The 23,333-nt window shown below is 39.5% G+C and overlaps 2 protein-coding genes across 3 annotated transcripts; one reads left to right on the forward strand and one right to left on the reverse strand.

Annotated features, from left to right (window-relative positions):
• The first annotated feature begins 1,559 nt into the window (after positions 1–1,559).
• On the forward strand, positions 1,560–11,095 carry SQSTM1 (sequestosome 1). The gene is made up of 8 exons (XM_072400583.1): positions 1,560–1,867; positions 5,276–5,371; positions 5,599–5,813; positions 6,716–6,872; positions 6,992–7,087; positions 8,030–8,256; positions 8,898–9,102; positions 10,100–11,095. Exons 1-8 carry the CDS (start codon positions 1,681–1,683, stop codon positions 10,252–10,254), a joined length of 1,338 nt encoding a protein of 445 aa, XP_072256684.1. The 5' UTR covers positions 1,560–1,680; the 3' UTR covers positions 10,255–11,095.
• A 2,244-nt stretch (positions 11,096–13,339) lies between these two features.
• MRNIP (MRN complex interacting protein) lies at positions 13,340–19,407 on the reverse strand. Of its 2 annotated transcripts, none has more exons than XM_072400584.1 (7): positions 19,287–19,397; positions 19,144–19,203; positions 16,755–16,852; positions 15,699–15,753; positions 14,737–14,876; positions 14,501–14,597; positions 13,340–14,141 (listed from the first exon to the last, which is right to left on the reverse strand). In XM_072400584.1, the coding sequence occupies exons 1-7, from the start codon at positions 19,344–19,346 to the stop codon at positions 13,728–13,730; spliced, it is 924 nt and encodes a 307-aa protein (XP_072256685.1). In that variant the 5' UTR covers positions 19,347–19,397; the 3' UTR covers positions 13,340–13,727. The 2 variants fall into 2 exon arrangements, 1 of the variants encoding a protein (XP_072256685.1); XR_011919381.1 differs by having other exon boundaries at positions 14,090–14,141; positions 14,742–14,876; positions 19,287–19,407.
• Between the last annotated feature and the right edge of the window lie 3,926 nt (positions 19,408–23,333).

Consider the following 23,333-nt stretch of genomic DNA (forward strand, 5'->3'; position numbering starts at 1 on the left):
TAGGGCCCTTACAGGGGGGATGAGTACATTGGAAGTTTCATGCTATTGAATCATCTCAGAGTGACAGAGGAATAAAATGTCCACAAGGTGGCACTATAGGTGGATCAGTATGAGGCCTGACATGACTAAGCACTGATATTCTCATAAATCCTATATATTATTATTATCATTATTATTATTAATAGACAGGATGGATTTATATAGTGCCAACATATTACGCAGCGCTGTACAATAAATCTTGATATAGGTCAATTTTTCTGCATACAATTAGAATTACATCAAAAACTTTTCAGAACTTTTCATTAGTTTTTATTGTAATGAAGCCAAGCTGTATATACAATAATAAGCATTGGGCACATTGGGATTTCTTACAACGCCACATGCTGTAGAATAGGTAATATATCACATAGGAGAGTCAAACCTCTCCCATACAAACCCATCTCCTGATCACTGTACTTGTCTGACGTGTGTACAGTCATCCCTGCTACAGTGGATTGATGGACAACTGTGTGAGAATGACCACTATGTATTTCAATGGAGGAGAGCACAGTGGGGTGCTGCTCACTTGCACCCCTTCCCCTTTAGAACAGAATAATGCTGTGTGTAGAGTGCTCGTTCATTCATCAGTCACTGGAAACAATCACAACAGATCATTTCCAGCGACAATCATCTGATATCCATCATATATTTGTACAGGACATTGCTCCTCTCCCCATACAATACATGGGAATGCAAAAGCAGATTGATGGGGATTACTTTTATAATTGGGACAAACTGAAAAATGGCACCAAGAAGAGGGAAAAAAGTTAGGCACCAGGACCAACAAGGGAGGGCCAGGATTTAGGTGGTGAAGAGGAAAGGTTCAGGTTGGGGGGATTAGATTTGGGCAATATCCAGGAAGGGGGTAAGGTCAGACATTGACAAGGGAGGGGCAGGATTTATGTGTTGGAGAGAAGGGTTCAGGTTGGGGGGATTAGATTTGGGCAATATCCAGGAAGGGGGTAAGGTCAGGCACTGACAATAGGGTTTAGACCTGGGCACTGGACAAGAAGGGGGTCCTACTACTCACTACACCCCTCATTTTCCCTATAGGGCTGCGGCAGGTAGATGCTTCCATGTAGTGGCTCCCCAGCAGCATTTCAGGGGTGAATTGGCCCTTGGGGTTGGAGGGATTGGGCACCATCCAGGAAAGGGTTAGGCAGTGAGAAGGACAGAGGCACTGAGATTGGGCAGTGGGCAGGATGTTGGCACTGGGTAAGGTATGACACTGCACAGGGTAGGTCCTCAGTAGTCCTGCCTTCTGTTATTTCTGGATGTTTCGAGAAGCCGTCCCTCACTCACCTCCCTGATTCCCCCTTTGTTTTGCTATGTCACCGTGACATCATATAAAGAAGTGGTCGTGTTTACCTGTGTCACGTCACAGTGTGTGGGCGTGCCTGTATATTCAGTCATAATATGGAGTGGGCAGGCCTTGGCTGTGTGTCGTCATCAGTAAGGGGCGGGGCGGTGAAGCAGCGGGCCGGTGGGTGGGGACTTTCCGTAGGAGGTGTTTATATACAGAGCTCCTCGGTCTCCGGAGTCAGGTCACGGGATACACAGAGCCGGAGCTGCACTTAGTTCGGTGTTCATATTTCCAGCTGCGACATTCATCCAGGAAGAGAGATTCGTCCAGCCGCCGCCATGTCGGTCACAGTGAAGGCCTATCTGCTGGGTAAGGAGGAGAGCCATAAGGAGATCCGGAGATTCGCCCTGGAGCTGGGCAAAGGCAAATCAGCTGCATCAACCTCCAGCTGTGAGCTGCTCATCAGGAAAGTGACAGAGGTGTTCCAAGGCCTGAGAGGGGGATCCTTCCAGATGTTCTACAGAGGTGAGCCATGACACATTCACCCCACATTCACCCCACATTCACCCCACATTCACTCCACATTCACCCCACATCTATCCATCTGAGCACTTAGGATTACATTGGAAGACATGACAATGAAAGCAATAATAGGGAGCATGAAAAGATAATTTTTTTTTTGAATTAATTTTTTTGGGAGAAATTCCAAAGTACATTTTTTTTGGGGGGGAGGGGGGTTAAAATCTAAAAAAAATAAAACCAGTGAAGCCCCTCCCCTTCTGTCTATTGCTGGAGCAGAATGGGAGCGCAGCGCCTCCGGAGATCCCCGCGTCACATCCAGGCTTCTCGCTCCTCCCTCTGCGCATGTCCAAGATCCAGGAGCACATTATTTAATGGGGGGGAAAAATCCACCGCACGCTATGTCACCTGATCTCATGCCTGCACAGTGCCAGATCAGGTGATGTAGGTGAAAGAAGGGGAAAATATGGCGCTTTGTGCTGTGACCCAGTCCAGGAAACCTTCTGACGGATGAATCTGCGAATGTAAATGTGAGACTGTAGAGAGAAGGAAGATGACTTTATTTTACCTCTAGCCCATCCAGCATTTAGGACATCTGAACCCAAGAATGAATATTTCATAGATTGCAGCCTTTCAATCTCAGATATGGTAATTGTCGCTGGAAGTGATCATTTCCTGAGCCAGTAATAGAACAAGCCGTACAGCTCTGCTCATTATACGCAGAGAGAAGGATGGGGGGCATACAAGAGGTGACCTGCTGCGTCCTCCCCATGGGTAGCTGTACATTGTGATAGGAATACAGCCAACAGACCTTGTAATAGAGGAAGGGAGATAGAAGTGACGACCATGGATGGCGCCATTCATGAATACAGACGTCACCAGCACTCTAAAATACAGAATTCTTATTGTGAAAGCAATGTCAGTACAATGTCACAGCAGGCCAATGTTTCTGGGCTGCACATGGTCCCCTTTCTATGGTACTTTTAGGAAAGGACCCTGCGTAGCCGAAACGTCTGTTCTGTAACATGTTGGGACATTGCTTTTACTATGTTTTAGACAAATATTCTTTTGGGGGCATTTCAAAGTCACACTTGGATGAGTGCAAGAGGTCAGAATGACATGGTGTCATCATGCCAGTCATTGATCAATATCAGGGATGGCTCAGGAGTGCCTCTTTAATTTGACCTATGTCATGGACCTTGCCATGCTGGCCATCCTTGCCATCGCTAAACATGTTACATGTAATATATCACCCACACCTCCCATGAAGGATGAACGGGGTGACGGAGCAGGTCGGTACTCCCCACTGTTGGTTCTTTAGAAAGCAGTGACGAGGTGGATAGATTACAGAATGAACAGAAGCACAGATTCAGGAACTTTACAGCTTCCAGGTTCACTGTGATGATTGAGCCATGAGAAGGTAATAGGGGATAAGCATTGTGTAACCAGGCCAAATTTCTGTCCCCATTCACCAACACCTAGGTGTGTTTATTATTATTATACGTGTAAAGCAGAACAAATCCCTCACCAAACCCTTTACAGATGGCTCCTTCTCAGCCTCTACTTAGGTGTGTAGATGCCATGATACTGCACACATTCACCTGAACAACCAGCCATATGGGGATGAGATACAACACAAGCACACTGGATCTGTGTTTATTATCAGAACCATGCCTTAAATGTATCTGACATTATTTATAAAACATAAATGAACAAATACCATGCAAGTACTTCTTGTGACACAGCACGGAAATACAGTGCAAACCAATCATTATTATTATTATTGCAATCCAATCATACAATAAGTTACATTTTCCTGGCATGATGACTGGCTGGTTGTGTGATGCCAACAGCCTGGCCCTTTACATTTTGCATGACGCTGCTTTACCTCTTATTACTAATAAACAGGATTTATATAGCGCTAACATATTACGCAGCGCTGTACAATAAATAGGAGTTGCAAATACCAGACATATACAGACAGTGACACAGGAGGAGGAGATGACCCTCCCCCGAAGAGCTTATATCTTACTAATATGAAGCCCCTTGCTCTAAGGTACAATGACTGTTGTCAATGTCATCTCGAAAAAAAGTAAGGAATACCCCAAGGTTGTCTCATCCTGATCCTGCCCTCAAGCACAAAGTATTATTCATGCAGTTGTAATACTATTGGTTCCGATATACACATGATGGGCTGCCATTGGCCTTTCCTGGGTCCTCCATAACCAATGTTTTTTAGCACTGGTCATTCTGTTTGACAAATGTAACGTTATTCCTACAGTCTATCATTTATCATGTACAATATTAAATATATTTTATGCTCAGAAATCTCCCCATTCACATGACAGCACAGTGTCTAAACATGGGACAACAATTGTTGTTTTGTTCTGTGCTATAAAAAGAAGTATTTATTACATCCATTAAAAGGAATGTGCCCTTTTGCTGTTTGTTTTTGTGTTGCTCAGGCTTGGCAAAGGTGTGGTTAGACAGAGTGTCCAGGGTAAAGGTAACCCCACACAACTAAGGAGGGGGGAAACCCTTAATGTTACGACTAAGCAACAAATTCCTTTATAATTTATATTTTTTGTCTTTCGGCATACTTACATTTGTATTTTAATAGTTGTAATTGGACCAAAATGCTTGTTAATGAATACAAATATTGTACTTTAATAAACTCCATCACAAAGCTTTTTTATATTAACATTGATTACTCCTATTGAGAAGGTGAAATGTTTGTATGTGCTGAGGTTTTCATGGGATCGAGTGTTACTAGAAACCACACAAATGTAATTAGGATTTAAAGTATATGTCAGGACATAAATGGATAAAAGTAGGGAGTAGGGAAATGTTACAACCCCAGTCAGGTTGTGTATTGAAGACTGTAAACCCTTTAAGGAGCTTTCACTTTGTGTCCTGGGGATCATTGATTTGTCACTGGGTCAGGAATAGGACACTTGTTTCAATGACAAACGTCCAAGATAGGATTTCACTTCATTTGAAGAGGCCTTCACTCGCCTCCTGCTGTACAGGAAATAAATAAAAATCTACTTTATTTTATTAATATTATTAATAATAATAAACAGGTTTTATATAGCACTAACTTATTATGCAGTGCTGTACATTAAATAGGGGTTGCAAATGACATACAGTGACACAGGAGGAGGAGAGCACTCTGCCCCGAAGAGCTTACAATCTAGGAGGTGGGGGAAGTAACACAATAGGAGGGGAGATGCTCTATAGTATTTGATCCTAAACCAGGGGTCAGCAACCTTTACTATCAAAAGAGCCATTTTGCCTCCTCTTCCACTAAAGAAAAATAGTCTGGAGCCGCAAAACATAATATATATATATATATATATACACACACACACAAGCTGTATTTGTATACAAATATATGTTTATTTGCATTTCCAGATGAAGAGGGAGATCTGGTTGCCTTCTCCACTGATGAAGAACTGAATATGGGCCTTGAAATCCTCAATGAAGGAGTTTTCCGCATCTACATTAAAGGTATTGTTGCATCATAAATAACATTTATTATTACATTGCATTTTATAAAAGTGTTATTTTTATATTGTAAAAAAAAATTCTGAAATGAACTATGAACATACCTAAATATTTCAATGTATATTAATTTAAAATATTGGTGTTTATGTTTGTTATGGGTTTATGTGTTTGGTACTTATAATAATTTGATTTTAGCTTTTATTCGAATATACATATTTTGCTATTTTCAGAAAGGAAAGACTGTAAGCGTGAGAACCGCTCGCACTGCGCACAGGAGAATCCCCAGAATGTGGTCCATCCTAATGTGACGTGTGATGGATGTGAAGGTCCTGTGGTGGGGAACCGGTACAAATGTCTGATTTGCCCAGATTATGACCTGTGCAGCACCTGTGAGGGAAAGGGAATCCACAAGGAGCACAATATGATCATGTTCCCCACTCCTATTGTAAGTAATGGTACACAGTAATAAAGCCAAAATCTTCATAAAGTGAACTTGTACTATTGCCTATCTGATGCTACCTTATTGATGTTAGGTTCCTGTGCAAGTTTTTACATGCTGATCAAATTGAAAACTTGCACAGGGACTTTGTTCCCTACCCCTTACCCCTATCTCCACATGATGGCAGGGGGGCTGCGATTATCTGATTTAGCAGCGTTTTTTGCATTGTGGTACGCTAGGAAGGAAGGGGAGTGACATGTTCCCCTAACCCAGAGGAGCTCAGTAGCTCTTGGTAGAACAGAGTAGTGGGGGAGTGATTGTAGGGCGAGTGCTATCCACCCCATTCAGTAAAACTGTGTAAAGGTGGAATTTCAATTAATTCTATTTCATTCATGGAATGTAAGCTATAGCTGTATTCCCTCAATTTAAGGATGCTGGATATCTTCCTGGCCTCATTTTATATATGTAATTCTGATATGAAGGCTGCAAAACATGGAGGTCAGGAATCGGAAGCCAACATGTATTTTTAGGTTCTCAGATTATTTGACATTTCATTCATTCTGTTGATCTTAATTATCAGTCTTTATATCTGGAATCCCACATCGGCTACAGATAATGATTTTAAATTCCAATAAAATATCACTTTTGTAGTAAATATATTCCACCACCATTTTAAATCCTATGGGGCATGAATGAGAAATGTAAAACCTTGGTTTAGGTCGTCTATCACTATAAATGCACAGTGATTTTGCATTTTTTGTTGGATAAAACAGTAGAAGATTAATTCAAGGTAGTAATTGTATATGGAAATATTTCCTGTTTGAATAAATAATTGGAGCACTGCAATCTTGGTATGTACATCCAGAAGTCCCTGTTTCTAATATACTGATGTCTATTTTTTCCTGCAGCCTTTTCCTCGTGGACGCTGGTTTCGCAAGATGCACCAAGGAATGCCACCTTTCAACTGGATGCATGGTTGGGGTTACCCTGGCAGAGGCTTTCACTGCCCAAACAACCAGCAAGCAGGGTGTTCTGCACCACAAAGTCAGACTGCACCTGGAGAAGGTAAACAACCAATAAAAAAAAAAACGTAAAAAACTTTTTTCTCTCATGCCTGTATCTTCAGAGCAGTAGGGATCTGCCTAAAACTTTGAAAACTTAATTGAATATTTTTTTTCTCCTAGGTACTGCTCCCAGTTCTGCCCAGCCAACCCAAGATCCAAATGTTACCTTCCTGCAAAATGTTGGTGAAAGTGTGGCAGCCATGCTGAGTCCCCTTGGTAAGGGCCATTGGAATTTAATTTGATGTTAGACCTAGTGACATCAATGTTGTTTCTCTGCACAGAATATATATATATATATATATATATATATATATATATATATATATATATATATATATATATATATATTTATATATATATGGAGAGATGGACAGATGCTGTACATACCTTTATGAAAATAAGCACTAACACTCACTTGTTATGCTAAGCCTCCATGGGTGAAAATAAATAAATAAAATAATGAAAGGTGTGCCAAGGACAATATGACAAGGGGAGGAAAGGGCTGCATGATGCTGGAACTCCATTAGACAGGAAATTAAACTATACTAATTCAAACTGAGAAGCGGACTGTGTGCAGGGAACTGAGAGTAAGCAAATTCAGTAGATAAGAGGAACATGCACATTTGTGCAAGATGGGAAGCAAGGCTAGATCTCACCTGTTTATGCCTGCTACAAGCACTACCTTCCTTTCAGATATTTTTACTTACACCCTACTGTACACATAGTAGTCTGTATTTTTGCACATTGTAACTTGCAACTTCTATTACACAGACCCTGGATTATTATTTTTAGGTATACATTCTAACAGTTACTGGTTAATAGAATTAAATACCATAATGTTTTGTTTTTTTTTGTTTTTTCAAAGTAATCCTTTTGCTGTCCTCATTTTATGAAGTCTAGTTACTTGTTAATTTGACACTTCCTGGCACAATGACTTACGAGTGTGTATCAGGATAGGCAGAATAAACACACCATTCTTAATCTGTATACTTGTTATGGGTTAGTGGCTCAAGGTTTTAGAGACAGAAGGTCCGCAAACAGCCAAGCAATGGGAATCGCTAAAAGGAAAGTCAGCAGTGTCAGCCTCCATGTTTGTAACTGATAATAAAGATTCTATTACTGGCTTCTGTACCTAATTCTGACTTGTGTCTCACACAGGTATTGACGTAGATATTGATGTTGAACATGGTGGTAAACGAAGCAAGATTGCAACTCCACAGACTGGTTCTGAAACTAAAGATTCTCAACCAAACAGCTTATCCTTCACTTCAAACCCACAGAATGCTGAGAACAGACCTGAAACCAGGCCTGACCCTATGGAAACTGAATCCATTTCTGAACGGATGAAAGATGTTTCTTTGAATCCTTCTGTTCAAAATGAAAATGTAAGCCCTTCACTGTTCTGTAAATGGGGATATGTCTAATTGGATTGGTGGTAGATATTATGCCGGCTGATAAACACCATTTCAGACATGACTTCCCATGGTGGTGGATCATTTTGTTGCACAGCCTATATATCACAACATCATGTAAACTGACTGGTTAGAAGTACATTGACAGATTGAAAAAAATGCATTTTGTCCCTACTACTTTAAACCAAGTTTACAATCTGTTTTAGAATTGTATTGATTCTGGTAAACTAGAAGTGCTGGTCACTTGAACTGACTTGCTTTATGTTGTCCTCATTTGTACAGCAAACACGTCTATACAGACTGTTGTTGCAGTTACCACCTACAAACCAAGAGAAACGCAGCTAGGGCTAAGATACATTTTGGGCACCTGTGTGTATACGTCTAGACTTCTTAGGTCATTAGCCATGATAAAAAGTGTCTGAGGGAAGAATCTGGTCTAGTTTCATCCATAACAACAAGCCATTCTAGGATTTCCTCATACAGTCAGCCTGTCTGTTTTTATTCATGAGATTTGATGTACTTTGTACATCAGTAGGTTTGTTGTTCCTTGCAGAGGGATTCCTTTATGGCTTTTGTAGACTTAGATGTTAGAATAATAATTATTTGTCCTACAGGAACAAGGTGAACACATCAGCACTGCTTCAGGTGGTGGTGATGATGACTGGACTCATGTCTCCTCCAAAGAAGTTGACCCCTCCACTGGTGAGCTGCAATCCCTTCAAGCTGACACAGATGGGCCCAGTCCTTTAGACCCAAATAGACCTAGCCATGCTCCTACAGGTCTTCGAGAAGCTGCTATTTATCCACACCTCCCAGCAGGTAAACATTTTGGGCAAATGTTTGTAAATGGTTCACTAATGCAAAAATGTCATAATTCAGTAGCATTTTACTATGAATTCACAGATGACACATGATACTTGGAAATTAACCCGCAGTTTATTCAAAGGCTGCTAAAATAGTCAGGAATCAGTGTTACTCCAGTATGCTATTTACAATCCGTTCTCATGGTTAAGTGTGCTGCCACCAGCTACACTTCCATGTCTGTTGAGCAGTAAGACTAGATATTGCAGTGATGGGTAAATAACTACATGTGCTACAACTTTGGTAGCTACTTAAAACATACTAGAGTTCCCGGGATAGAATGCCAGTTCACAAAAAGAAATCTAAATTGACTTCCAGGTACAGATGCTGCTGTTACATAGCAGTAGTGTTTCAGTCACATTTAGCTGGCTTTAAATTCACATTCTAAATACATGTTTGTTTCAGATTTACTTTTTAAATGATTATTCGATCCTCTTGTCCCTTGCACAGCATAGTCTGTATCAGCGGTCTTTAACGGTCTGTAAGAAAATTACCGATGCGCCCCCCCCCCCCCCCCCCACATTGGCCAGGGCCGCGGACCATGTCCCCCGTACGACGGATCCCAGGCTCGGAGCGGTGGGCGGGTTCTAGCATCATGACATCACTTTAGGTAAAGCGTCTTCCCCCTTTGAGTGACACACGGCTCCCTGTCCATGCGCGGTCCGGAGTCCGTCAAATTAGTGGTCTGTGACAACCAAAAGGTTGGCGACCACTGGTCTGTATTGCATTACATAGGGCTGTGCCTGTACACCAAAGTGTTTTTCAGTTTCAGTAACAGCTATTTGGTAGTTGCCCCCCCACTTGCAAAATATGGATCAGTGGAAAAGCGCACACACAATGCTAATGTGGTATGGGGGCTTATTTTTTTGTGTGGAATTTTTCCTAAAATTTGGTTACATTTTTTTTTTTTTTTTCAGCCATTTAAGTAATTGCTTTTTCTTACTTTATCTTGCAGAAGCAGATCCTCGACTCATTGAAACATTATCACAGATGCTCTCCATGGGTTTCACAGACGAGGGAGGCTGGCTCACCAGGCTGCTGGAAGCAAAACAATACGACATTGGGTCGGCACTCGATGCCATGCAGTCTGTGCGGCATCTTCCTCAATAATAGCAGCAGCTCCTTTCTCTTTCTATCATAACTCAGCCTTTCCTATGCTGCCATAAATTATAAGTATTGGCTTACTTATATATCACAGCTTTCACCACTGTTTAATGAGATTTTCAATAAAATCTAATAGATGGTAGGGAGTCAAGTTTTTGCAGTCAGATCATTAATATTTTAAACATTGCATTTTGTACGTTGAAGTGGTTTCACTGTTCTTTTAGGGTAACTCAGAACTGCTGGATTCTGCTGTAATAATAGGCAGAAGTAAATTCTAAGTTTGAGGTATGCTGAGAATGAGAAGATTATTAACATAGTATGTCTCTTCTGTAATAAAGAGTCTGCCTCAGTCGATCACTCTGCAACAGCTGATTGATGAAAACAATCAGGGGGCTGCTGCACACGTCAGATTTTCACCTGAAATCATTTGATGTGTACAAATTTTAAAGAATTAAGATACATAATTCTGTCTTCAAAGCTGATGATTTTAACCCCCTGCCTTTACTATCAGATCCAACAGAATGGTAGAGTTATGCTAGAAACAAGAAATGGAGGACAAACAAATGTTTTCATTTAATTGCCTTATACTGCAAAATAACAAGTTTTGTTTTTGTTTCTTTTAATAAACATACTTATTGCTCACTTACTATGCAGAAATAATCGCCCTGATGTATTCAATGTGTTAGCATATTCAGGTAGCTTCATTACACTGTAATGCCTCTAGAGTCATAGAAGATGGCAGTACTAATTTGTTGAGGTTCTATCTGTGTGGGAATTATTTCCGTGTTCTGTAACAGTCTAATTGTGACATTACATCCTCTGCAATTAAAGGTTCTTTGGAGCTTCACACATGGCTGGCCTACTTTATCTTTTGCACTGTAATCTGAAAAACAACCTTGATCCAGTTATGTTGTTAAAAGATCATTGTATAATTAAAGTCTTCAGAACACAGAGATACGGATTTGTTATCGTACACATTTTATATTTGGTTTGCATGTCGGTGTTGCTCCAGTGTGCAAGTTCCGAGTTTCCCATGGTTAAGAGTCTGGTGCCACCACCTACATCTCTTCTGCTACTGAATATCTTTTCTAAGGATACAGCATGCCAGGTAAAAGTTTACTCTGGTGCTCCTCCATATGGAGTAACAAGTCTCAATGTGTGCCAAATGTTTGAAATTATCACTTTTGGTGTGCTTGCTATTGAATTTCCTAACATTTGTCAGTAATAGCTCTGTGGTTTTCTTTCCCTCTCTGCCAGTTTTAGTAGGACCAATGCTGGCCCTAAAGACCCCCAATATGTCTGCTGCCTGTAAAGCCTGCAGACTGCTAGAGGCTTCATGGAAACGCTGATGGTCCAGGAATGGGGAGGGAGTAGTGGGGGTTGCCCTGAAGTGTCATAGGTTGTAGCCAAAGTTAAAGGAATATGTATTGTTGCACCAGGGGCATTGTGGTAATTGCAAACCTTTTATTTGTGAAGCCTGCAAATTCTGTCTTGGCTTCTAAGCCTCTTAAAGTTGTTAGGAAGTACAGTGGAGTCTTGCTTTAATAACCTGTAAAAACAAAGTTTGCTTTGGTAATGTTGAATAAAATAGAGATGCATGCACCAACTCGGCAAAGTTTGATAGTAATAGTACTGGATATAAAAACTACAACAGTGCTCAACCCAGAATTTTTTTAAAGCTTGATGGGAAGAAATTATAGGAGTGGAAGGCCTTGTATTGTGACCTAACTCATCAGTAACCACCCAAAAACAGTGGGGTGCTTGAAAAGTGCTGGTGGTGTACCCAGGTAAAAGGGGTTGTGGAGAACACTACATATTCTGCCTTCTTTTAAGGGGAGCCACATATCAATGAGTGGTTGTGGTGTCATAGAATTTGATTTCCATAATGTAAAATAAGTTAGTGATTTTCCAGTTGTTGCACGTTAAACATGTGATACTCAGATTATTTACATTTAGAAATGCATAACAAGCCCACCTTCATCCAGTACATAATTTTTTTCAGTTTGAATAGAGATGGGGAAAGATTAGCCCCTCAGTGATGTATATATGTGTACCTGTTAAGGTAATCTCTTTTCATCTCTGTCTTGGTAACACTGGACACATTGGATATCCCCAGGCCAGAAAAACTCGGCCCTAGAGATTTGATATTTGTGTTTCTGCTAAAAACATTTCTTCTTGTTTCCTATCTCTTTGAAAAGAGGAAAGGAAAGATGTGAAAGTTACCTCCACCAACAGTTCTAAATAAATTTCAATCTTTAGAATGGCAATGAAACCTACAGTCAAAGGGTTTTGCTTAACTATTAAGGAGTTTGTAGAAGATTGTCTTATTGTGATTAAATGGTGGTTAATATTACTTATTGACCAGCTTACAGTAAGGGTTTATATCCTTTTGTTTCTGATCAGCATTTGATTACCAGCCTCTTGCAGCCAAACTCTGTTCTAATAAGTAAGCTCCAGGCTGAAATAAAGTCTAAGCTTTGCTAGGTTTGAGCAGTCCACCCAACAGGTTCCATAGATGTTTGAGTGTAAACATAATTATATAGTAATCCATTACATTTCCTACAGAACCCTATTTATGGAGATCAGGAATCTGATTCTAGGAGGCCTAACTATTTAAAAGCCCATCCATCCTTGCACCCCAATTGTAATCCCATACCACGGTGGTATGTTTTGTAGTGCATCACAGATGAGATGCAACAATGGGACTGAGGTACTTCTGGTTTCTGGCCAATAAAGCTACTAGTGCACAGAAGGTTTACATCTGAAACAAAACCATGAAAAAGCAGTGACAAATAAATCCATAGTACCAGCTTAATGCCCCACTGGACATCAAATGGTCAAACAATGCAGTATGGAAATAATATTGAATCAATAGTCTGATTAATATTTAAAACCTAAAGCTGGAGTTGATCATTGACTAACAATTTATCTGTTTCTAAATAGAAAATGTAAGACTTGGATGATTTTTGTTTATTATCACAGTGTATTTTCACCTATAGCTGTGTAATTATGAATGATTTGAACTTCACATAAAAATAACTGCTATAGACAACATACACAGCAACCTAGCCTAATAATCAAAATCAAACTCTTGTTTTATGAGCAACAAAAATTATTTTCTTGTATTTTTTAACACAAAACAACATGCTGCAACAGGAAACAAAAACAAAACATATCTATTTAAAAAAAACACTTATATGGGCTTCAGCAGAGCAGTACAACATACAAAGTTCAGTAGCCATTCTTCTTGTATTTGTCCCACTTAAGCAAAGAAAAGACCCGATTGGTACTGGAAGTTACTATAATATGCTTTTAGTGATTTTATCACTCCTTATTCTTTAAATGGCAAAGAGTTTTAATAAGGATTTCAGGCAGTGCAGTATCCAAGGAAAACAAAGTCACTTTACTACAGTCTGGGTAAATTTATAAGTTTATTTGACAGGTTCCCCCCTTAATTAGAATGCTATATGACAAAAGTGTTAATAGTTTTCATCAAAGTCTTCATCAGTCTGAAAGATACTACAACGCGGCTTGCCCACAGCACTCCTGTCACTGGGATTAGGTGCACAGTCTGTTGGCTGATGTGATGAGAGTCTTATATCATGTACAGGCCTGAAAGAGTCACATTCTAGAGAGGTCTTTGGTTGAGAAGACCACAAAGAAAGACCCATATTCTGATTATGTTGAACTTTATTTAGAGTTGGGTCCATATTTGCTATTTTTTTCTGGAGATCGTGTGTTCTGGAGATGTTCTCCTTAACTTCCTTTTCAGCTGAAATATATCTCTTCCCTGTAGAGCAGGAAGGCTCTTCAGTAGCATGTAGCAAGGTCCTTCCATGATCTCTTGTATAATCCACATTCACATCTGTTTGTCTTTTGGACGCAACCAGTTCCTTGTATTAAAAAGGAGAAAAGAAATCAGGCATTTACAAAGCCATACGCTTTTTGAACTGCATTAAAAAAAGCACACAAAAACAATCTATTTCCTGGAGTAGGATACATTTTGCATAAACAGTACACCCCTGTGAGTATGGGTTGCCTCAAAAAGTCTCTTTGACAATCATAATGCAAGTGATAACTACTGGCTCCTACTACACACTTCTTATAGTGACCCTGTCAGTTGTAAAACATACTTGCTCATCATAAACTCCTGTATATTCTAAACATTGATTAAAAACTTCACACACACACACACACACACACACACACACACACACTATAAAAAGAGGTATCACAAAACACTAACACAAACCTCACAGGTCCTTTTCTTTTTGGCAGTGTTCAGAATCGTTGTATTGAAATCTTGTTCTTTAACGTCACAAGAATACTGTGGCATTTTTTTACGTTTCCTTACAAGGGAAAAAAGAGAAAAAAGTTTATTTCCAAACATAAACCCCTAGTAGTTTAGTCTATTCTCAATAACTCATAACTAAATTCTTAACATTACATGCCACAAAGACCAGTGTCATATAGTAAAGGTGTCTTCACCTTACTTCTGATGTAATATTCCAAGGGTAAAAGTGTTCCGGGTCTGTGTAAATCAGACTGCCATCCTCTTCCTCATCGGAATTTTCACCGCCTTCCTCCAAATATTTAATCCAGCAGCTTTGGGGGGCCTCAGCATGTGGCTGCAACATTATCAGTAAAAACACATCAACCACTAAAAAAGCTATTATCTGGGTCTTAAAAAGGGTAAAATAAAATAATTCAAATACAATATTAACATTCAGAAGCCTTTAAAAAGAGAAAATGCACTTAAAAAAGCAACATGCATCACATGCAATGGTTCAATCCTAATTTGGAGAGAGTAAGTAAGGGTTGGAGATTCTGTTTTTTTTTATTTTTAAACACGTGTATAACAGTTGGGGTGATTTTGCTTCTATTTCTATAACAGAACAGGAAATTCTTCAAAATCTTTCCAATTCTCCACCTAGCAAACTAAGCCTATGTTTTAGCAGAGGATAAACCAAACAATGCTTTCACTTATGCATGTGCTTTCCTGAGCTGGTGACAAAAATCAAAATAAATAGGCAAACAATCAGCATTAAATCTCAGCTACATATATAGTTCTCCTCAATACCTTTAAGAAAACACACAACATTTTTTTACAGAAAGACCCAAGCAATTTTACATGACTGAAAAGGTATAATATAGATTATAATGACATTACCAATATGATTAGTGTTTTCTTTCTCCAGAAGATTTGGAGATGAGTTATGCTTTAAGAATAAGTCCAGATTCAACATGACAGCCAGGCAACAGCGTGACATATGGGTCGACTGAAGCTGCCATGTGAAGACAACAATATGAAACATAACAATAACATGCATACATTTCTAGCCTGGGTAACACAGGGCAACTGTAGGAATAAGAATGATAGCTTGATATCACTACTAAACAAATTTTATACAAAAAAAAAATTGAAAGAACATGATAAAAGCAACAGGTACCTGTGATGTTCCAGAACACTGTGTGCTGTCATTTTCTTCATTCTGTGAGTTCAGCCTGCAGAATATGGCAATAATACCAGTGTTAACAAATTAAGTGGGAAAAACGTAATGCCTCTGTGGGCAGACATTTTTACTGTACCAGGAAAAGAACATGTTACTATACTAACCAGGAAAAAAATTACCTAGCATACCTAATTGACCCTAGCCATATTTTGTGTGTGTTGGCATGCTACACTCAATGAACCAGAACCTTGCTGCAGTGCTTTGTATGCTTTACATAAAATTCAGCAGACGCGATTGAATGAGATATACTACTCACACTGCAATACACCTTACTGGTGTAACTGGATCCCTAAAGCAGAACTCAAACTTTTTTGAAGGGTGACACATCAATATGAAACTTCAAGAGTTTCTAATGACGCATCACAAACAAATCACCCAAAAATGTGTAAAAGAAAGAAATCCACTCCATGCCAGCTGATTTTTGCTAGAAGTGCATTTTCTCATAAAGCCAGAGTGCAGAATTATGTGCATCAGAGCTTTTCAATTAAATATTTTAAAATTAAAAGATACATACCGGTAGAAAGTAGTTCTCTATTATTTTGAGGTTTCACTTTTTATTAAAGTTTCTTCTTCAAGGAATTTATACGGTCAACTAAATATGTGCAACTTTGTTAAACGTACAGTCACCCCTAAAGAAGCCCACGTCGGGCGAAATGTGTCCAGTTATCGACATACGTATGCGACACGATTTGTTTCATATTATGTGTTATATTCCAGTTAGAAGACATTTGTCTAGTGCCCTTATTGGCCCCTTTTTTGATACTGACCTGGACTGCTTGCCCAGTCACTCAAACAACATTATTGATTTTTTTCTGTTATGTATTATGAGAATGAATCATCAATACGACCTCACGTTGCCTAAAAAACTTATTTCCTGTATTTCTTTCTAAATAACCCAGAGTTGGCAACTAGGCACGCTGTAGGGCAACTACTTTATATACATGCTGAAAATAGTAATTATAGAATAAATAGAGTTACATATATAAAACTTACCCAGCATTGCTGTTAGCTGCTTGCTCCACCTCGCCTTGAAGAAGGTTTAACTTTTGGACATGATGTCTGCAGTCTGCGCCAGAGCCTTGTCCATAAACCTGCCAGACAAGGAAGAAACAGCAACAATAAATACATATATCATGTGTGTGTCAATGGAAATTTAACAAAGCATCAGGCACGGTGGTCACATGCCAAACAAAACCATTTCATAAAAATTTGTTTTGTTATTAGATAAATCAATGCATGCAGCAAAATGATTGGTGAGAGCTGCCAATCAGAATCTACACCCCGCTATCCTGGTTTCACTAAAGGGAATTATGACTGACTGCAATAAATTACCACCCTTTGTGTCATGTACTGTTTATTAAACAAGATTATACCTATATAGCCGATTGGTGACAAGTTAGGGCATGGGATCTTTTGCCTTTACATACACGACTTACGGCGGTCTCCCACTAAGCTTGCAGATCCTCCAACACTCTCTGGGACTCTCCAGCTTCCCAAATATTCCATGCTTTATTGGTTAAAAATGTAACTGGAAAAAACTGGAATTACACTTACCTATCTATGTAACATCAGATACATGTGGAACAGATGAAGTCTCACAAAAAGTTACTTCATTCCATTCCAACAGCTTCTGATCAGATCTTCCCAGAAGGATGCGGAAGTCATCTTTACTAAGCCACCACAGGCAATAAATGAGGGTTAGTAAATGCTAATTTATTTATTTTCATGTATCTATTAGGAGTAGCCAACTTGTTGAGCAGGCCCACAAAGTGCCATACCCAATGCAATATTGTCAATAGATTAGACATCTATTGGAAAAAGAAGAAAAAAAAAAAAAAAACATTGAACCTAACAAAAATCAATTAATACTTGGGCATTGCCAATCCATATTTGATCAATATATTGACATACCATTGATCAGGAAAACCCTTTCTTTGGCTGGCTAAGCACTGCCAACTCTGACTGGAACATGTAAATCACCAGGGAGCCCCACAATTGGTGAATTGGTTAATTGGTTTGGTTATTGGTGCAGTTATGACAGATGAACAATCAATATCAGGAGGATAGTGATGGGTTATCAGGCTGTGCACCATTTGACCTTCCATAATAATTCCCCTAGCGGTAATCCCGAGTGTTACTCGGGGTAGAGTTTACATGCTAAAAGCGGTAATCCCCAGTCACACTCGAGGTCGCCAAAAACATTAAAAAAAAAGGCCTTCAGCCTCCTGCTGGTCCCTGCAGCTCCTCGGGACACGTCTTCTTCCATCGATCTTTGGACGGCGACTTCAGAGACATTTTTCGGGGGTTTCCCGGTGACGTCGGTGCAGGCGGGAGGATCGGTGGGAAATTCAAATAATTTTGTATTGGTTTCAATACAAAATAGCTGTATTGAGTCCAATACAAAGAAATCTTTACGTAGTATATATATAATTAATTAGATATATATTATACATGCTACTATACACAGTTATATTACATGTTTAACTATTTTTTAACAGATTTTTGTGTTTTTCTTTATTTAAAGTTTATTATTAAATATTGGACATACTTCAGTGAACTTTGCCCAAGAATTTTAGGCCTACAATGTAAAATAAATTTCAATGTCAAAAATTGTAACTTTTTGCATGAAAATACAGACAGAATTAGAACACCAGGGGGTTAAAGGACCTATCAGGACATTTTTATGGTATATATAAAAGGGCAGCCAACACCTTCATATCAGACATACGTCACGTATCCCAGGAGGCTGCGGGTTGCTCGGTCTGTGCGCCCGATCTCAGAGCTTTCTTCTAATGGAAAAAAAATAAGTGCCGATCCCATAAATGTGCAGCGAGATCGTTTTTCAGAAGGCGCATCCCTCAATCTGATTGGGTGACAGCAGAAGATGGCGGCACGCGGTGTCCTGCCACACCGGAACAAAAAAGCTTCCTCTCTGTAACGGTAAGCGGTTTTCCCTGATAGTTTTCCTATAAATAATTTTGCTTTAACAGAACTCTAAATCATACCAGACCCACCGGCTGTTATTATTATTAAAAAGGATTTATATAGCGCCAAGATATTACACAGCGCTGTACAATAAATAGGGGTTACAATAACAGATACAGACAGTGACACAGGAGGAGCAGAGCTGTTCTGACCCGCTTTGGGAACAGCACTGCGTAATATGTTGGCGCTATATAAATCCTGTTTATTAATATTAACAGCAGCTCCCATACAGTGCCCATCCACCGGTACCAGTACCTAAAGACCCAGCATACAGACAATTGTGGAAGCAAATTAGAGGTACTGAACCACTTACTGCACCCCCCCATTAAATGCCCCCAGGGGGTTCAGGCATACTCTCTGTACACAATACACACCACAGGCAGGTGGCGCCACTCACCTTTATCAGGGACTGTTTTTCTCCACAGAGTTTACAGGCCCATTTCTTGCTCTTCTTCACCTGTAGAGGAATGGGGCAGTGTAGCTGGTAAGAAGCAACAAACACCAATACAATCACATTCGGAGAATGGAGCGGTCAGGTACCTGATGCACCTGGAAAGTGTGACAGGAGAAACATCGCAGAACGTGGAACTCTTGTACCATGTTCTGTGACTGGAAAGCCGGGGACACTGAGCACTTCCGGCAGCTTCTACTTCCCGCCTTTTGTCGGACACGCCCCCTACAGGAGCCCGGGAGGGATGACGCCTTGGCAGAGCTCTGTGTTACTGAGGAGAGGAATGTTCAGGGTCAGATAGCACGGGGAGGAAACAATTACTAGCACTCCTATTAATATAATGAAATGTAGCCGGTTTACCTCAGTTATAGAGACTTCAGAAACCTGTCAAGGAATGTGTTTTATCTATAATAGTTATATTTCCAGCGCAGGTTTGCTTTACTTGTTGCTGGATTGTATTATAAGCTTTATAATTGTTTCCAGGTTATACTACATTACCAGAAACCATGTCTGAATCTAACCAGATCCATATATATTGGATGCACAATTCCCTTCCTCAGGTGGTGAATAATGAAAGGTGAATCATGTCCTGGCTGGGATTTGAACCTGGCACCTAGTGAGTGCTAACCCCTGAGCCACCGTGCTATCATCAGTGAACCTGGGTGATCCAGCAAACGTGGAATAGATTTTCCTAAAATACATGCTATTTGATTGCAAATGTTTTTATTCCTGGACCAGAACCGTTCGAAGTTAGCTGGATCAGCCAGCTTCTCTGATGAAAGTGTCTTCCCCAATCCTGGAGGACTTTAATAAATCAGACCCACAGTATAGGAAAGTTGTTGAAAGGGGCCACAATTATCCCGATGCTTCCAGAGCCTCCTGGGATATGTGATGTAAAGGTAACCCAGGAGGCTCCGGGTCCTATTCAATCAGATCTCAGGCATGAGCAGAAGGGGCTTTCCATGTAATGTAAAGAAAGTGCTGATATCACGCATTTTTACATTCACAGGAGGAAATGTCACCCAATCTAACACCTACGCAGTGCTGATCATATGACATAGGCCAAAAAAAACCAGAAGATGGCAGCACCAGGATGAAGGAAGTATCCAGAATCACGCAGGACCAAAGCAAATCCAATTGTGGGGATGAAGGGCTCTGCGGAAGTAAAGTTTTGATTTGTTTCTGCTTTACCTGAGCCCTTTCCACACCCAACATTTAGCCATTCCCACCTTTTATCCTCCCCTTCTCAAAGCTTTCTCATTATGAAAATCAAAAGTTGTGAGGTATACCTACACCACTCCAAATTATCTATAGTAAATTAAGTCCCTAGTTTGTAAAAGGTCACCCCTTGTTGTTAGTTAATGGCACCACTAGATGGCAATGTTGTTCTATTGGAAGTGTCTATCAGGTGAATGAAGTTATATAAGGTGTTATACCGCCTTCTAGACGCCATGACATTATGTTTAAACTCACTTCAATAGCATCTCCTCCTCACCTCTTCTTAACTGTTTTCCTGCTGTACATGTATTAACTGCTGGGACGAACATTACAATAATCCATTCCTTTCACTGAGACAAGCTCTTAAATGTTTCTTTTGCCTCTGCTTAATTACCCATAGCAGGATTCATGGCTTTATAATGAAAAATAAATGTCTTTGCTAAATCTTTCTTTGTGGGTCAAAGAAAAGGATGAAACTACTCGCTGCTTCTACAAAATGATAAAGGGCTTTTACCAAGAATTATAAATCTCCTCTTTTATGATGTAACAAATAATACCTAATACGCACTGTTATATCATAAAATCATTAATGAGTTAGGATTTTTTTTAAACGAGTAAAAGAAATATTTTGGTATCCTATAGTAAGACCTATGGGGAGCCACAGCGTATTGCCTCTGGCTCAACAGCGGTCCCAACCTCTCCGATTCAAGTGTGCAGCTTGCAGCGTGGATCACTTTTGGCCTTGCAGCTGCTGTTTAAGGATTGGTGCTGCGGTTGCATGCAAGGGTGCTTACCTGTAGTGTGGTTTCCTACTCCTAGGTATACGGCTGTTTACTGTGCACCTGGGAGCCTGCAACTGCATGGTGTCCCTCTGCAAGTGCAAAAGGGCCCTTAGTCACAATTTTCTACTTCTGTAGGTCTGTAAAACTCATCCATTCACCACACAGTGAGAGTTTGTGCATCAAGCATATAATGCATTTAACCACAAGAGGTTAGAGAATTAGAGCCCGCAGCATCAAAGGAAGGCCTATGAGCAAGGGCTTTCTGATTGACCCAATAGTAGGTACATGTGTTGTGTAACACTCTCTTTTTTATAAGCTCTTTAAAACAGGGAATCTGTCATTCCCTCAAATATTCCCTGAGGGAATCAATTACTAGCATTGAATCATATTAACCTGGAAGATTCCATTTTATAAATAAAGCCCTATGTGTGTAATATGTTGTATACAAATGAATATTATATAATATAATATATAATTTAGGTATTATAATTTATTAGTATTATAAATTAAATTGCTAATAAGTTTGTTCTGTATTTTGATGAAAATTTTTTTTTTTACACAATGTTTTGGGGCTATAGCGGGAAATGCCTGATGCAAGGTTCTCTCCTTGTGTGGTTAGGGCATCTGTAAGCCCCAATATACATCCAATATTATCTGTACATAGAAACAAGTTGTAATCTGTTTATCTTCTTCCCAGGATGCAGTTTTCCTCCAGAATTGGCAGGCATTTGGTAAATTCATTGCTTGTCCAGAACCTTTCCAACTTTTCTTTTTTTACAAATGTTCTAGCTGTGTAAAGGTAAAAAAATAACCAAGGCCAGTTTGTCAAAAGTAAAATCTATTTATTAACTTGCAAGAATTAGGCTGTATACAGTCACCTATACAGAAGACGTATATAATGAGAAATATATAGACTGCCAAAGGCCTAATGAAAATACTTATTGCCTGGCTGTCGCTGGAGTGAACAGACACTGAGCGATTGAGCTAAATAAGCATGAAGCCAGTGATGGCAGAGCTTCAGATATGAAAACTCAAGGCTTTAGGTCGGTTGTTAAAGGAACTGATGATGTAGCATCACCATGACAGTCTGGCAACTAAAAAACAGCAATGGCAGATACTCAATTATTTTTGGCAAAGGCTCCTCTTGAGCATTGTCTGCAGTCTGTGTGTGCTTTGCAAATTACAAAATGCAGTCAATATGATTGAAACCAGGTCTCTTCAAATGCATGTCTTTTACCATGTTTTTTTAAAATAAGCACATCCTGCAATTTGACTAGGTAAACTCAGATAAAAAGGTACAAACTACTAATTTGCTCTGTTGTGATCAATGTAAAGGTTTCTATAATATAATATATCATTATAACCACAACTTTAGGTAAGATTCAGAAATTACATGCTTGATAATTTCTAGCAAAACATGTGAACACTCCTGAGCAATAGGTCAAAATGACGGTTTGTGTGAATTGCATCAATTTACATAAATAACCGACAAGGATTTTATCTCACTATTAATATTCTAACCTTTCATTTCAGAGCTCCAATAAATGTGATATGAGTGGGAGGGGTGAGAACTGTCTGTCTGGAAGTGTGAGTGGGAGGAAGAGGTGATCTGCACCTGGTACATCTGTCAGAAGGAAGAGAAGAGCGCACAATAAGATGTGTAATCTCAGTGTACTCTGTGATGGTATAAAATGAATGGGTTTGTGATTTTGCCAGAGCTGCAATTATCAAAAATTCTTACATGCCTAGATAATATAATAATAAAGGTGAAAAGTAAAGCACAGCACTTTGATACATGCATCTAAGCATTACATTTCATTCACTATGTTCTAATTTGATTTTTTATTGTTACCTAAAGTAGCATCAGATCCTAGAGCCACCTTTTACTGCATATTATAAACTTTATTTAAGAGATATCATTTCAAATAACACTAGCATGCATAACCTATTGTTTGATTAGTGGGCTGAGGATGTAAAGGTGACCAGGCAAAACAAGATTTAGATTTGAAATATCAGGAACACAACTGCAAATAAAAACATTTGTAGTGCAAGAATAGGCTAAAATTACCAGATTATGAATTGGTGCATATACACAAAGACTTGGTTTTAGTAGTTGAGAACATTTTATTGTAGTGT

Source organism: Pyxicephalus adspersus, chromosome 2 (assembly GCF_032062135.1).
Source record: "Pyxicephalus adspersus chromosome 2, UCB_Pads_2.0, whole genome shotgun sequence".
Lineage (NCBI taxonomy): Eukaryota > Metazoa > Chordata > Amphibia > Anura > Pyxicephalidae > Pyxicephalus > Pyxicephalus adspersus.

What these genes read in the sequence shown, in the direction of transcription:
- MRNIP (XM_072400584.1), bottom strand. Translation starts at nt 19,346, where the DNA reads ATGGTACAAGAGTTCCACGTTCTGCGATGTTTCTCCTGTCACACTTTC. An exon ending in AAAAACAGTCCCTGATAAAG is followed by an intron (nt 16,853 to 19,143) that starts GTGAGTGGCGCC and finishes CTTGTCTGGCAG; the next exon opens with GTTTATGGACAAGGCTCTGG. An exon ending in AGTGTTCTGGAACATCACAG is followed by an intron (nt 14,877 to 15,698) that starts GTACCTGTTGCT and finishes ATAATGTTGCAG; the next exon opens with CCACATGCTGAGGCCCCCCA.
- SQSTM1 (XM_072400583.1), top strand. Translation starts at nt 1,681, where the DNA reads ATGTCGGTCACAGTGAAGGCCTATCTGCTGGGTAAGGAGGAGAGCCAT. An exon ending in TCATGTTCCCCACTCCTATT is followed by an intron (nt 5,814 to 6,715) that starts GTAAGTAATGGT and finishes TTTTTCCTGCAG; the next exon opens with CCTTTTCCTCGTGGACGCTG. An exon ending in TTATCCACACCTCCCAGCAG is followed by an intron (nt 9,103 to 10,099) that starts GTAAACATTTTG and finishes TTTATCTTGCAG; the next exon opens with AAGCAGATCCTCGACTCATT.